The sequence below is a fragment of the Taeniopygia guttata genome, chromosome 25 (assembly GCF_048771995.1).
Source record: "Taeniopygia guttata chromosome 25, bTaeGut7.mat, whole genome shotgun sequence".
Classification (NCBI taxonomy): domain Eukaryota; kingdom Metazoa; phylum Chordata; class Aves; order Passeriformes; family Estrildidae; genus Taeniopygia; species Taeniopygia guttata.
Window position 1 is genome coordinate 5,987,551 of NC_133050.1, and position 13,896 is coordinate 6,001,446.

At 64.2% G+C, this 13,896-nt stretch overlaps 3 protein-coding genes across 6 annotated transcripts; 2 read left to right on the forward strand and 1 right to left on the reverse strand.

Annotated features, from left to right (window-relative positions):
- Positions 1 to 1,105: 1,105 nt before the first annotated feature.
- Positions 1,106 to 4,058, forward strand: EFNA1 (ephrin A1). Its single transcript, XM_030291583.4, has 5 exons — positions 1,106 to 1,264; positions 2,331 to 2,626; positions 2,713 to 2,778; positions 2,993 to 3,043; positions 3,315 to 4,058. The coding sequence occupies exons 1-5, from the start codon at positions 1,164 to 1,166 to the stop codon at positions 3,431 to 3,433; spliced, it is 633 nt and encodes a 210-aa protein (XP_030147443.3). The 5' UTR covers positions 1,106 to 1,163; the 3' UTR covers positions 3,434 to 4,058.
- A 1,085-nt stretch (positions 4,059 to 5,143) lies between these two features.
- SLC50A1 (solute carrier family 50 member 1) lies at positions 5,144 to 8,209 on the forward strand. Of its 4 annotated transcripts, none has more exons than XM_030291568.4 (6): positions 5,176 to 5,314; positions 6,376 to 6,453; positions 6,527 to 6,677; positions 6,752 to 6,910; positions 6,975 to 7,094; positions 7,969 to 8,209. In XM_030291568.4, exons 1-6 carry the CDS (start codon positions 5,250 to 5,252, stop codon positions 8,068 to 8,070), a joined length of 675 nt encoding a protein of 224 aa, XP_030147428.4. In that variant the 5' UTR covers positions 5,176 to 5,249; the 3' UTR covers positions 8,071 to 8,209. The 4 variants fall into 4 exon arrangements, with proteins under 4 accessions (XP_072774683.1, XP_030147428.4, XP_030147430.4 ...); XM_030291570.4 differs by having other exon boundaries at positions 6,554 to 6,677; XM_072918582.1 differs by lacking the exon at positions 6,752 to 6,910 and having other exon boundaries at positions 5,144 to 5,314; positions 6,554 to 6,677.
- A 4,305-nt stretch (positions 8,210 to 12,514) lies between these two features.
- On the reverse strand, positions 12,515 to 13,399 carry DPM3 (dolichyl-phosphate mannosyltransferase subunit 3, regulatory). The gene is given in 2 exon segments (NM_001245812.1): positions 12,515 to 13,157; positions 13,349 to 13,399. A coding segment is annotated over 1 exon segment (288 nt). The 5' UTR covers positions 13,152 to 13,157; positions 13,349 to 13,399; the 3' UTR covers positions 12,515 to 12,863.
- Positions 13,400 to 13,896: the final 497 nt, after the last annotated feature.

The following is a 13,896-nucleotide window of genomic DNA, read 5'->3' on the forward strand; positions in this document are numbered from 1 at the left end:
CGTTCTGCACCCACAGTTCTCCCTCCTGCACCCACAGCCCCATCCTGCAACTACAGCATCCCGTTCTGCACCCATAGACCCCTGTCCTGCACATACAGATCCCTGTTCTGCACCCACAGCCTCATCCTGCACCTACAGACCCCTGTTCTGCACCTACAGACCCCTGTTCTGCACCTACAGAGCCTGTTCTGCACCTACAGACCCCTGTCCTGCACCTACAGAGCCTGTTCTGCACCCACAGCCTCATCCTGCACCTACAGACCCCTCTTCTGCACCCACAGCCCCATCCTGCAACTACAGACCCCTGTTCTGCACCCACAAACCCCTGTTCTGCACCCACGGTTCTCTCTCCTGCACCTACAGCACCCTGTTCTGCACCTACAGCCCCCCATCCCGCACCCACAGCTCTCCCTCCTGCATCCACAGACCCCCATCCTGTACCTACAGCCCCATTCTGCACCCACAGCCCCTGTACTGCACCCACAGGCTCATCCTGCACCCACAGCCCCATCCTGCACCCACAGCCCCCTGTTCTGCACCTACAGCCCCCCATCCCGCACCCACAGCTCCCCACCCCGCACCCACAGCCCCCATCCTGCACCCACAGCCCCGTCCTGCACCCACAGCCCCCCATCCCACACCCACAGCCCCCCACCCCACACCCACAGCCCCATCCCGCACCCACAGCCCCCCATCCCGCACCCACAGCCCCCACCCCGCACCCACAGCCCCCCACAGCCCCCAATGCGTGTGTGGAGCCCGTGCCCGGTGTGGGTCACTCGTGGGGGGGTGACCCCGCTCCGTGCCGGTCCCATGCGGGGGGATGGGGGGTGGGTGGGTGTGTGTGTGTATGGGGGGGGGGGTCCCCTTCCCGGTGGTGGGGCGGGGGTGTGTTTATGTCCCGGTAGGAGAGGTTCGCATCCCCCTCCGCGCTGCCGGTGCCGGTGTCGGGGATCGCGCGTCCCCTCCGGTGCCGCTGCCGGTGCGGGGGGAGTTTCCCGTCCCTCTGAGCGATACCGGCGGGGGTGTGTCGCGTGTGTGTCGTCCCCCCCCGCCTCGTCCCGCGTGTTGTTGTGCAGCGGCGGGGGCGGAGCGGCGGCGGGGCCGTACTTAAGGCGGGGGCGGGCGCGGGGCCGCCGGTGGAGCGCAGCGCCCGCGGAGCGATGGGGCAACCGGGGGTGCCCCTGGCCCTGCTGGGGCTGGGGCTGTGCTGGGCTGCGGCGGCCGAGCGGCACACGGTGTTCTGGAACAGCTCCAACCCCCGGTGAGTGACCCCCCCGCGCATCCCACCGGGACCCCTCCCCGGTAACGCGCACCGACACCGGCACCGAGCGCCCCGAGGGCGCGGGCGGCGCCGCTCCGCTCCCCGCGGCCTTTGTGCGGGATTGTGCGGGACGGGGCCGGTGCGGGGGGTGGCGGGGCCGCTCCAGGTGTGCCCGGGGGGGCCTTTCCGTTCCCAGGGCCGTGCGAAGGGGCCGTTTCCTTCCCGCCGGGGGGGGGCACGGCGCCAGCCCCGGCGCCGGCCCCGGGGACCGTGTTGACAAACACGGGGCAGGATGTGCGGTGGAGGGGGGGTAGAGCTGGATCGGGGCTCACCGGGCTGTGGGGTGACCCCATGTCAGCCCTACAGGCTCTAGGGGTCCCCCCCGCCCGCCGCCTTGAGTCCCTTTGCTTGTTGAGGTGCTCTCTCAGGTTTTAGGATTTTGGGGTGACCCCCCACCCCACTCTCCAGCCCCCCAGTTGTGGGGCTGCCCCACACTCAGGCATTTCCTCTTTCCCGTCACTCCAGTTTTGGGGTTTTCCCCCTGCCCAACCCATGCCCCCCACGACCCCATATTATAGAGGAGGTTTTTGGGGTGTCCCGTGGGTGGCTGTACCTTCTCGAGGCCACCCCAGCCGGCGAGTTGGGGACCCCGTGGAGGCTCCCAGCGTGTCCCCACCCCCGGCTGGGGTGTGGGGTGCAGTGGAGCCCGGCTGGCTGCCCCACGGCGAGCGGCGCGACGCCTCCTGCTCCGGGTGCAGGGTGCGGGCAGGGTGCGGGCAGGGTGCGCGTCCCAGCGGGTCCCTCCCTGCTCCCCGGCTCTTGGCAAGCGGGGTGCCCTCGCCCCTCGCTGCCGGGGGGCCGAGCCCGAGGGAGAGAGAAGGTGGGGTTGTCCTTTCAAAGCTGTTCCAGGTGCTGCAAGACTCAGCACAACAAAGGGTGGACCCATGGGTGCCCCTGCTCAGCGCTGATGTGGCCACGGTGGTGTCCCCCCTGGGTATAGGGGTTTGGGGGTGCAAGTAAAGCCCTTAACCCAAACCTGACCCCCCTGCCGACCCTCCTGTGGAAGGTTTTTGTGGAGTGACTACACGGTGGAGGTTCGTCTCAATGACTACCTGGACATCATCTGCCCCCACTACGAGGAGGGCAGCGTGGACCCCCGGGCCATGGAGCGCTACACGCTCTACCTGGTGGAGCTGGAGGAGTACCAGGCCTGCAAGCCCCGCTCCAAGGAGCAGATCCGCTGGGAATGCGACAAGCCCAGCGCCCTGCATGGCCCCGAGAAGTTCTCCGAGAAGTTCCAGCGCTTCACTCCCTTCACACTCGGCAAAGAGTTCAGGGAGGGGCACAGCTACTACTACATCTGTGAGTGTTGGGGGGCTGTGGGGTGCTGCAGGGACTCTCCAGCGGGGTCCCCCCATCCCTTCCTCACCTTGCCTCTCCCTCCACAGCCAAGCCCATCCACCACCACGGTGAAGCCTGCCTGAAGCTGAAGGTGACGGTGACAGGCAAAGGCAGTGAGTATCACACCCCCTCGGGGCCCCCCGTGTGCCCAGCGTGGCCTTGGCTGGGCTGAGTCACGGCCTGGCCGTGGCCCCTGGCCAGCCCGGGGTGTGGGCACGCACAGCTTGGCCAGGAAGGTGTTGGTGGGGGCACAACCCACAGCGGAACGGGATTTTTGGGATTTTGGGGTGCTGCCTTCCCTGGAGTCACCCCCTGTTTGCTCCACAGCTCCGGCACCGCCTGCCCCGGCCTCGACGCAGAAGGGGAGGATCCAGGCAGGTGTGTTGGGGGCTGTGGGTTGGGGCTGAGCCAACTTCCCTTCTGGGGTGTTCTTGGGGGTGCCAGGAGGCAGGTGGGGGGCACTGGCCTGAGCACAGCCCCCCAAGGGTTTGCTGGGGGCACTGGGGCTCATCTGCCCCTTCTGGGGGGCTCTGGAGCTGGCTGAGGTGCCAAGGCTGGTGGCAGCACTCTGCAGGGGTGTTGTGCTGCTGGTTTGGGGTACAGCTTGTCTTTGGGGGTGCTGATGGCTCCTCTCTTTTCCCCCCTGCAGACGACGCAGCCGCACACGTGCTGAGGAGCGTGGGGCAGAACTCGGCCATGCGCAGCAGCAGCCGCCCCTTCACCTTTATCAGCCTCCTCCTGCCCCTGCTGGTGCCACAGGGGCTCTGAGCTGCCCCTGGTGCCCGGACCCACCGAGGCTGTGGCCATTGGGGACCCCCGTGGTCCCCGCACATCTGCCCCGGGTGCCCTGCCCTGTGCACATCTGGGCAAGGAAAGGATTTGTGTCAGTATTATGGGGCTGGAAAGCCCAAAGCCATCGGAGCAGCTGGAGCCTTCAGGCTTCCCTCGCCCTTCCAGGACAGTCCTGGCAGCTAGAGACCGAGCAGGAGCCTGGAGCTGGAGGGGCTGAGGTGCCCCAGACTGGAGAGGGGCAGGGGGCTGGCACCCCTGCCCACATCTGAGCTCGCCCACCACCCTGGGGGCTTTCCCAGTGGTGGGCTGGAACTGGAATGTGTCCTGCAGGCGGGGACCTGGGGGTGGCCAGGTGACCCCAGTGTCAGTAGCCAGGGAGCACAGACAGGCTGGAGATGCCCTGCAGCCAGGGGAGGGGGGTTGTACTAAAATCCCCCTCCTCGCTGTGCTGCACCCCAACCCCGTCCTCCATCCCCTGGTCCTTCCCCCTCCCTCCCCTCCGCTGGGTGCCGGAGGGGCCCCCCAGCACCCCCTTTGTACAGCTTTTGACACGGGATTTTTTTATACCATTGTGGGGAATAAATAACCAAAATCATGCTGAGCTCCTGAGACCTCCCCCACCCTCCTGGGCCAAGGCTCTCCTGGCCCCTGTGGGGGGTTGGGCTGGTTAATTAATTAATTGGCTGCTGTTTGCACGGGGCTGTTAAGTGGCAAAGTGCCACAGTGGCTGGCACTGTCCCCGGCTTTATCTGGTGACACAAAGGGCTCCCCTGAGGGTAGGGACCCCTCCCCCTGCTCTGCTGTGAGCTTCCAGGTGGGGGGCAGCGGCCCCTGGGGCAAACCCCCCTGGAATGGGACAGATCCCATGGGATGGGCCTGATAAATCCCCCTGAGCCAGAGCCCAGCGGGGCTGGGCAGGGGACACAGCCTGGCTGCACCCCAGGGACCCCCACGGGGTGACCCCAGGGCTGTGGGACCCCCTGAGGGTGAGGCACTGTGGGGGACCCTAGAGATGGAGGGTCGCAGAGAGGGGTCACAGGGATGAGAGACCCCCAGGATGTGTGGGGACACCCTGGGACAGTGGGAAATGTGGACCCCAGGATCCTGGGGAATTGTCACAGGGGTGTGGGGATACCCTGGGACAGTGGGGTCACAGGGGAAATGTGGATCCCAGGATCCTGGGGAATTGTCACAGGGATGTGTGACCCCCAGGATGTGTGGGGACACCCTGGGGTCACAGGGGAAATGTGGATCCCAGGATCCTGGGGAATTGTCACAGGGGTGTGAGGACATCCTGGGACAGTGGGGTCACAGGGGAAATGTGGATCCCAGGATCCTGTGTGACCCCCAGGATGTGTGGGGACACCCTGGGACAGTGGGGTCACAGGGGAAATGTGGATCCCAGGATCCTGGGGAATTGTCACAGGGGTGTGGGGACACCCTGGGACCGTGGGGTCACGGGGGAAATGTGCACCCCAGGGTCCTGGGGATCCAAAATCCTGTGGAATTGCTGTCACAGGGATGTGTGACACAGCGTGTGTGACCCCCGGGCTGTGCAATCCCCACCCTGAGCCGAGTTCACCCCGGGGATACCCAAAAAACCCCAAACCTAAAGTGGGGCGCTCAATGCACGACACCTTGGGGGTGCTCCCACCCCCAAACCGGCCCCGGTGCCCTCTCCGGTGCCCTCCCCGGTGCCCCGGTGCCGCTCCCCCCGCTCGGAGCCGGATCCCCGCCGCTCCTCCCCGGTAGTGCGTCCCGCCCCGCCCCGCTCCGCCGCCCGGTGTCCGGTATGGTCGTGTCGGTGCTCGCCGGTGTCTGCCTGGCCGCCACCCTCGCCATGTTCGCCACCGGCTTGTGAGCGACCGGCGGCGGCCCCGGGCGGGGGCGGGGGCGATGCGGAGCGCACCGGGGCCGGTTGGGGGGTGCCGTGACGGCCGGGGGCGAGGGGGGACCCCAGGGCTGGTTTTGGGGTGCAGTGGGGGCAGTGGGGGCAATGGGGGATGGAGAACCCCAGGGCTGGTTTTGGGGTGCAGTGGGGGCAATGGGGTTCATGGGGATCAGGACCCCAGGGCTGGTTTTGGGGTACAGTGGGGGCAATGGGGGATGATGACCCCAGGGCTGGTTTTGGGGTGCAGTGGGGACAGTGGGGTTCATGGGGGATGGAGGACCCCAGGGCTGGTTTTGGGGTGCAGTGGGGGCAATGGGGTTCATGGGGATCAGGACCCCAGGGCTGGTTTTGGGGTACAGTGGGGGCAATGGGGGATGATGACCCCAGGGCTGGTTTTGGGGTGCAGTGGGGACAGTGGGGTTCATGGGGGATGGAGGACCCCAGGGCTGGTTTTGGGGTGCAGTGGGGGCAATGGGGAGGGGGATTTGCGGGTGCACTGGGGCTCATGGGGGATGACGACCCCAGGGCTGGTTTTGGGGTGCAGTGTGGGGCCTGGTGGGAGGGTTGGGGGTGCAATAGTGAGGGCACCAGAGGCATTTTTGGGGGCTGCAGTGGAGGCCGTGAAGGGACACTTGGGGGTAAAATAGGGAAGGTGTTAGGGCCAGTTTTGGGTGCAGTGGGGAGGGCTGTAGAGAGGTGTAATGGGGCCAGTTTGGGGTGCAGTGGGGAGGGCTGTAGGGAGGTGTAATGGGGCCAGTTTGGGGGTGCAGTGGGGGCCATAGGGGGGTGTAATGGGGAGGGCACCAGGGCCAGTTTGGGGTGCAGTGGGGGCCATGGGGGTGGAATTCAGAGGGCATCAGGCTGAGTTTGGGGTACAGTGGGCCATGGATGGCTGGTGCAGAGGGATTGGGGGTGGTGCTGAGTCCCATTTGGGGGTACAGGGGAGGAGAGGGGGGGGTGCAATGCCTGCTGGCTGCAGAATGGAGCCCCTCAGCCCCAGGAGGCCGCTGCCCTCCGCCCTCCCCAGGTCTGACCTGCGCCAGATGTTGGCGACCAAAAGCGTGGAGAACATCCAGTTCCTGCCCTTCCTCACCACTGATGCCAAGTACAGCGGGCTCGGGGCTTGGGGAGGAGGGTCACACACATTTGAGGGGCAGGGGGGATCCCCCAGGCTGCAGCCAAGTGTTTGTGCCACATCCCTGCAGCAACCTGAGCTGGCTGGGCTACGGCTGCCTGAAGGGGGACGGGACAGTGATCACCGTCAACGCCATCGGGGCAGCTCTGCAGACCCTCTACATCCTGGTGTATCTCTACTACAGCCCTGCCAAGGTGGGGCAGGGGCCTGGGGCTGTGGGGAGCACGGGGGATCCTCACCCTGACTGTCCCCCTGCTGTCCCTCCCAGCGCCCCGTGCTGCTGCAGGTCCTGCTGCTCCTGGCTGTGGTGGTCACTGGCTGTGGCTACTTCAGCATGCTGGTTGATGCTGGGACACGCCTGACGCGCCTGGGGCTCTTCTGCAGCGTCTTCACCATCAGCATGTACCTCTCACCGCTGGCTGACCTGGTGTGTGGGGCTTGGCAGAGCTGGGGCTTGCCAGCCCAGGCCCTGCCTGACGTTTTTCCTGCAGGCCAAGGTTGTCCGGAGCAAGTCGACGCGGTGCCTGTCCTTTCCCCTGACCGTCACCACCCTTGTGGCCTCCAGCAGCTGGACGCTCTATGGCCTGCAGCTCCATGATCCCTACATCACAGTGGGTTGGGGAGCTCCCTGGCTGGCTGTCAGTAGCCCCTGGGGTGGTGGGATGCCAAGGGGTGCCATCCCATCCCATCCCATCCCATCCCATCCCATCCCATCCCATCCCATCCCATCCCATCCCATCCCATCCCATCCCATCCCATCCCATCCCATCCCATCCCATCCCATCCCATCCCATCCCATCCCATCCCATCCCATCCCATCCCGTTCTGTCCCCCTCCTGCCCCATTTCACCCCATCCCATTCCCATCTCACCCCACTCCATCCCCATTCCATTCCCATCCCATCCCAGCCTGTCCTGTCCTTCTCCATCCCCACCCCACTGCCATCCCATCCCATTTTATCCCATGCCAGCCTATCGTATCCTTTCCCATCCCCATCCTCACCCCACTGCCATCCCATCCCACTCTATCCCATCTCATATCCCCCACCTGTCCTACTCCATTGCAGTCCCATCCCCATCCCATTCCCATCTCACCCCACTCCATCCCCACTCCACCCCTCTCCCATCCTGTCCTATCCCATCCCTACCCCATTGCCATCCCATCCCAGCCTGTCTTATCCTTCCCCTTCCCCACCTCACTGCCATCCCATTTTATCCCATCCCAACCTATCCTATCCTTCCCCATCCCCACCCCCACTCCATCCCCACCCCACAGCCATCCCATCCCATCTTCTCCCATCCCATCCCACCCCATTCCCCTCTCATGGCTCAGCACTGGCCCCTTTCAGCACTGCGTGTCACCCAGCCAAGGTGACAAGGCCCAGCATGATGACTGTTAATTTTAATTAATTAGCTGGGATGGGGCCAATAAGCCTCCCCCAGCACCACAGGGGTACATCCACCATCCTCCCATGTCCTCCCGCAGGTCCCCAACGTGCCGGGGATCCTCACCAGCCTCGTGCGGTTCTGGCTCTTCCAGCGGTACAGACCAGAGCAGGGCAAGCCCTACATCCCCCTGCCTGCCTGAGGGGTCCCCAGGAGCACCCCGACTCTGGCCTGGGCTGGCCCCAGTGCCACCTTGCCCACTCCCAGTGGGACATCAGCAAGGACCTGCTGCCTCCAGCCCTGCATCCTTCAGCGAAGGCCCTGCAGCTCTCAGCGAACCCTTTGGGGTGCTGTAAGCCCCTCACACCCCAGGCTGGGGGGATAGTTTTCCGTGCCCGTGGCATGAGGATTTTGAAGGGCTTCCAGGGCTCCAGGTGTTACTTTTGTATGGATTCAAGTGCCTTTTAATAAATCAGAGACTTCCCAGTGCCTGCTTCTTGTACCTCCCTCCTGCTGCAGAGGATGCTGCAGAGAGTTCTTGGCCCTACAGCTGCTTTGGGAGCTCTTTGTGGCCAGCCAGGGGAGCTCCTCATGGCCATAAAGGGGCTACTTGTGGGGTGGGGTCGTCCTGGCACACCCTGGGTGGGCATCAGCACTGGTGTTGGGGCCATGAGGGGACCCCAGGGAAGGCAGCACTGCCCTGAGGGAGCCTCCCATCCAAAAATCTGTGCAATTGATCTGCAGCCACCACGGCAGGACCTGGGAATCGATGGAATCCTTGCTAAGCCCCCGTGGATCAAGCAGGCCTGGACCAAGCTCTGTCAATTAAGCAATTAACAGCGATCTGGAATGAAGATAGTGGATCAGTGGAGGGACAGGAGGGGCCAAATCACACAGCAGACCCCAGAGCCTTGCAGGGAGAGACCCCCACCCCATCCAGGACCCCCAAAGACTGAGGAGCCTCATCCCACACTCCCCCACGAAGGGACCCCAGGGAAGGCAGCACTGCTCTGAGCCCCCTGAGGGAACCTCCCATCACAGTGTGGGGGTAAAAATCTGTGCAATTGATCTGCAGCCACCATGGCAGGACGTGGGAATCGATGGAATCCTTGCTAAACCCCCGTGGATCAAGCAGGCCTGGATCAAGCATCGATGCTCTGTCAATTAACCAATTAACGGCGATCTGGAATGAAGATAGTGGATCAGTGGAGGGACAGGAGGGGCCAAATCACACAGCAGACCCCAGAGCCTTGCAGGGAGAGACCCCACCCCATGCAGGACCCTCCCAGAACTGAGGAACCTCATCCCACCACTGGGATGAAGGATGCTGGCAGGAGCTGTGCTGTGCCTCACACACAGCCTGGAAAAATCCATATATCAAGGGACAGAGCTGAGCGTGGTGCCAAGGGAAGGAGGACGAGCTCCTGGCGTGCTCCATCTTGCCCCTGTGGAGCTGGGGCTCCCCATGCCTGCTCTGGCTGCTCCCAGGACTCGGCCCAGCAGGGAGGAGCCCCCCAACCTCGGGAAAAAAGCTCCCAGAGCCTGGGGAAAGGGCAGCTTTCTCCACTGCCACACCTCAGTTGCCAACCGGTCGCTCCAGCTGGCCGGCTGTGACGTGGTGGCCCCTGGTGCCAGGCTGGAGGCAGCTCCCAGATGCTTCCACCAGGGAGGAGCTGCCACACAGGGCTGGGAGGAGCTCCTGATGGCCGTGACTAGAGGCTCTAGATCGCCCTGAGTAGCCCCTGGATGACCATAAGTAGCCCCTGGATGACCATAAGTAGCCCCTGGATGACCCTAAGTAGCCCCTGGATGACCATAAGTAGCCCCTGGATGACCATAAGTAGCCCCTGGATGACCATAAGTAGACCCTGGATGACCATAGGTAGCCCCTGGATGACCCTAAGTAGCCCCTGGATGACCATAGGTAGCCCCTGGATGACCATAAGTGACCCCTGGATGACCATAGGTAGCCCCTGGATGACCATAGGTAGCCCCTGGATGACCATAAGTAGCCCCTGGATGACCATAGGTAGCCCCTGGATGACCATAAGTGACCCCTGGATGACCATAGGTAGCCCCTGGATGACCATAGGTAGCCCCTGGATGACCATAAGTAGCCCCTGGATGACCATAGGTAGCCCCTGGATGACCATAAGTAGCCCCTGGATGACCACAAGTAGCCCCTGATGGTCCTGAGTAGCTCACAGAGGACTCAGTAGCCCCTAGATGACCACAAGTAGCCCACAGAAGGTTGTTAGTAGCCCCCAGAGCACTCCTGGCCTCGTGCTGTGCTCCTGACCCCACCAAATCCAGGGCAATGTCACTCCCCCCCAAACCACCCGTGTGCCAACGAGTGCTGGCAGCTTCCCACTCTGCTCCCACCAGCCTTTGCTGCTCAGGAAACAGCTAATTAGCTGCTCCTGCTAATTAACCCGAGTCCTCCCAACTGCTCCTTTCTGCAGAGGATACACAGCTGCTAATTAAAATCCCAAAGTCCTTTGGCTGGAGGAGCTGCTGGCTGCCAGGGCAGGAGGTTCCTACACAGGGGGTCAGAGAGCAGAAATGGGGGTCCCCTCCCCAGACAGAGCCCCCCACCACAATTTAAAGGCTGTGTTGCCCACCCCACCCTAACAATCCCTCTCCTCCTTGCCGGGAGGGATGGGATGAGGCTCCTGCAGCTCCCACCTGCCGGGGTGAACCACACCTGAGCCGGGAATGCGTCTGGGGCACGGCCCGAGTTCAGAGCCAAGCTGCAGACAGCTCAGCGAGGGACAGCAGCGGCTGTGGGGGGCTTCCCCAGAACCCCCAAACCCTCCCCTCACACCGCCGAGAGCTCAGCGAGTCCCCCGGGAGAACCAAGGGGTTCCTCCGGGTGGCTTCCAGCAGCTCCCGAGGCTCCCACTGCCCGCAGCCCCCGGGCTTTTTTGGGGCCCTGTCCCACGGCCAGCACAGCACCAGGGCTTTCTTGGGGTCCCAGGGCTTTTTTGGGGTCCTGGGGCTTTCTTGGGGTCCCGGGGTCCCACAACAGCATGGCCAGCATAGCACCGGGGCTTTACTGGTGTCCCAGGGCTTTCTTGGGGTCCCAGGGCGTTCTTGGGGTCCCACAGCAGCACGGCCAGCATGGCACCGGGGCTTTACTGGGGTCCTGGGGCTTTTTTGGGGTCCCGGGGTCCCACAGCAGCATGGCCAGCACAGTCCCGGGGCTTTCTTGGGGTCCCAGGATCCCACAGCAGCATGGCAAACACCGTCCCGGGGCTTTCTTGGGGTCCCGGGACTTTCTTGGGGTCCCGGGGTCCCACAGCAGCACAGCCAGCATGGCACCGCAGCTTCACTGGGGTCCCCGGGCTTTTTTGGGGTCCCGGGGTTCCACAGCAGCACAGCAAACACCGTCCCAGGGCTTTCTTGGGGTCCCCGGGCTTTTTTTGGGGTCCCGGGGTCCCACAGCAGCATGGCAAACACTGTCACGGGACTTTCTTGGGGTCCCAGGGTCCCACAACAGCATGGCCAGCATGGTCCTGGGGTTTTCTTGGGGTCCCAGGGCTTTCTTGGGGTCCCGGGGTCCCACAACAGCATGGCCAGCACCCCGGGGTCCCAAAACAGCAGGGCCAGCACCGTCCCAAGGCTTTATTGGGGTCCCAGGGCTTTACTGGGGTAGCCGGGTTTTATTGGGGTCCCAGGGTCCCACAACAGCACGGCCAGCACCATCCCGGGGCTTTGTTGGGGTCCTGGAGCTTTCTTGGGGTCACAGGGCTTTATTGGGCTCCCAAGGCTTTATTTGCATCCCATGGCTTTATTTGGGTCCTGAGGCTTTTTTAGGGCCACACAACAGCAGGGCCAGCACCGTCACAAGGCTTTATTGGGGTCCCAGGGGTTTACTGAACTCCCGGGGCTTTATTTGGGTCCCCAGGGTTTTATTGGGGTTCTGGGGTCACATAACAACACGGCAAACACCGTCCCGGGTTTTTTTTGGGGACCCGGGGCTTTTTTGGGGCCACATACAGCAGGGCCAGCACCATCCTGGGGCTTTTTTGGGGTCCCAGGGTCACACAACAGCACAGTCAGCACCATCCTGGGGCTTTATTTGGGTCCTGGGGCTTTTTGGGGGTCACGGGGCTTTTTTGGGGCCACACAACAGCGGGGACAGCACTGTCACAAGGCTTTATTGGGGTCCCGGGGCTTTATTGGGGTCCTGGGGCTTTATTGGCCTCCCAGGTTTTTTTTGGGGTCCTGGGCTTTATTTGAGTCCTGGGGTTCTGGGGTCCCGGGGTTTTACTGGGGTCCCGAGGCTTTATTGGGGTCCCGAGGCTTTATTGGGGTCCCAGGGCTTTTTTGGGGCCACACAACAGCAGGGCCAGCACTGTCACGAGGCTTTATTTGAGTCCAAGGGCTTTCTTGGGATCCCAAGGCTTCATTGGGGTCCCAGGGGCTTTATTGGGGTCCCGGGGCTTTATTTGGGTCCCGGGGCTTTTTTTGGGGTCCAGGAGCTTTATTGGGGTTCGAGGCTTTATTGGGGTCTAAGGCTTTATTGGGGTCTGAGGCTTTATTGGGGTCCAGGGGCTTTCTTGGGGTCCCGGGGCTTTATTGGCCTCCCAGTTTTTTTGGGGGGTCCTGGGCTTTATTTGAGTCCTGGGGTCCCGGGGTTTTACTGGGGTCCCGAGGCTTTATTGGGGTCCCAGGGCTTTTCTGGGGTCCTGGAGCCTTCCTGGGGTCCCAGGGCTTTATTGGGGCCCCAGGGCTTTATTGGGGTCTCGGGGTCACACAGCAGCACGGCCAGCACCATCCCGGGGCTTTATTGGGGTCTCGTGGCTTTATTGGGGTCTCGGGGCTTTATTGCGGTCCTGGGGCTTTACTGGGCTGCGAGGTTTTTTTGGGCTCCCGGGATTTTTTGGCCTCCCGGGGCGTTTTTGGGCTCCCGGAGCTTTTTCGGCCTCCAGAGGCATTACTGGGCTGCGAGGCTTTTTGGGGTCCCGACGCTTTTTTTGGGGTCCCGGGGCATTACTGGGCTCCGAGGCGCAGGCCCCGCCGCCGCAGGTCGGCCCTGGCCGCCCTGATGTGCTCCTGCAGCTCGGCCGCCGCCTCCTCGCAGTCGTTGAAGGTGGCCAGGCGGTAGCCCACGGTGGCCAGCGAGTAGCAGCCGAAGGCCACCAGCAGATAAACGGGCAGCGGCAGCAGCGCCCGGCGGAGCGGGGCCGGTGGCTGCAGCCCCGGTGGAGCCAAAGCCAGCGCGGCCCAGGCCGAGCCCAGCAGGGCGAGCGCGCAGAGCCACTGGGCCAGTTTGGTCATGGCGGCCTGAGGGGAGAGACGGACATGGGGGAGCCGTGAGGGGAAAGCAAAAAGGCGGGAAAAAGGCGGGAAAAGTGGGGCGGGGGGAGGGGCAGAGGGAGAGACCGAGAGCCCCGCGCCGGGCTCAGCCTCCCAATTCCCGCTGTGCCTCCTCCCGCCGCACCGAGCCCTCCCCAAAGACCCATCCCCAGCCGTACCTGGCTCGGTGCCGCTCCCGGTGCCGGTGCCGCTCCCCGCCCGGTGCAGCGATGGGCGGTAACGGCAGCGCCGCGCGCGCGGGGGATGATGGGAGTTGTAGTTCTGAGGAGAGGCGGTAGCAAGCGCCCCCTGCTGGCGGGGCGGGGCGAGACACCACCGGGACCCGGCCGGGAACCCCCCGGGAACCCCCGGGAACCCCCCGGGAGCCCTCCGGGACCTCTCCGGGAACTCTACGGGACCACTCCGGGAACCCCCCGGGACCCCTCCGGGAGCTCTACGGGAGCCCACCGGGAGCCCTCCGGGACTCCCCCGGGAACCCTCCGGACCACTCCGGGACCTCCCCGGGAGCCCTCCGGGACCACTCCGGGACCTCCCCGGGAGCTCTACGGGACCTCTCCGGGACCACTCCGGGACCTCTGCGAGACTGCTCCGGGACCTCTCCGGGACCACTCCGGGAAGCCCCCGGGACCTCTCCGGGACCACTCCGGGAGCTCTACGGGACCCCCTGCGGGAGCCCCCCGGGATCTCTCTGGGAGCCCCCCGGGAC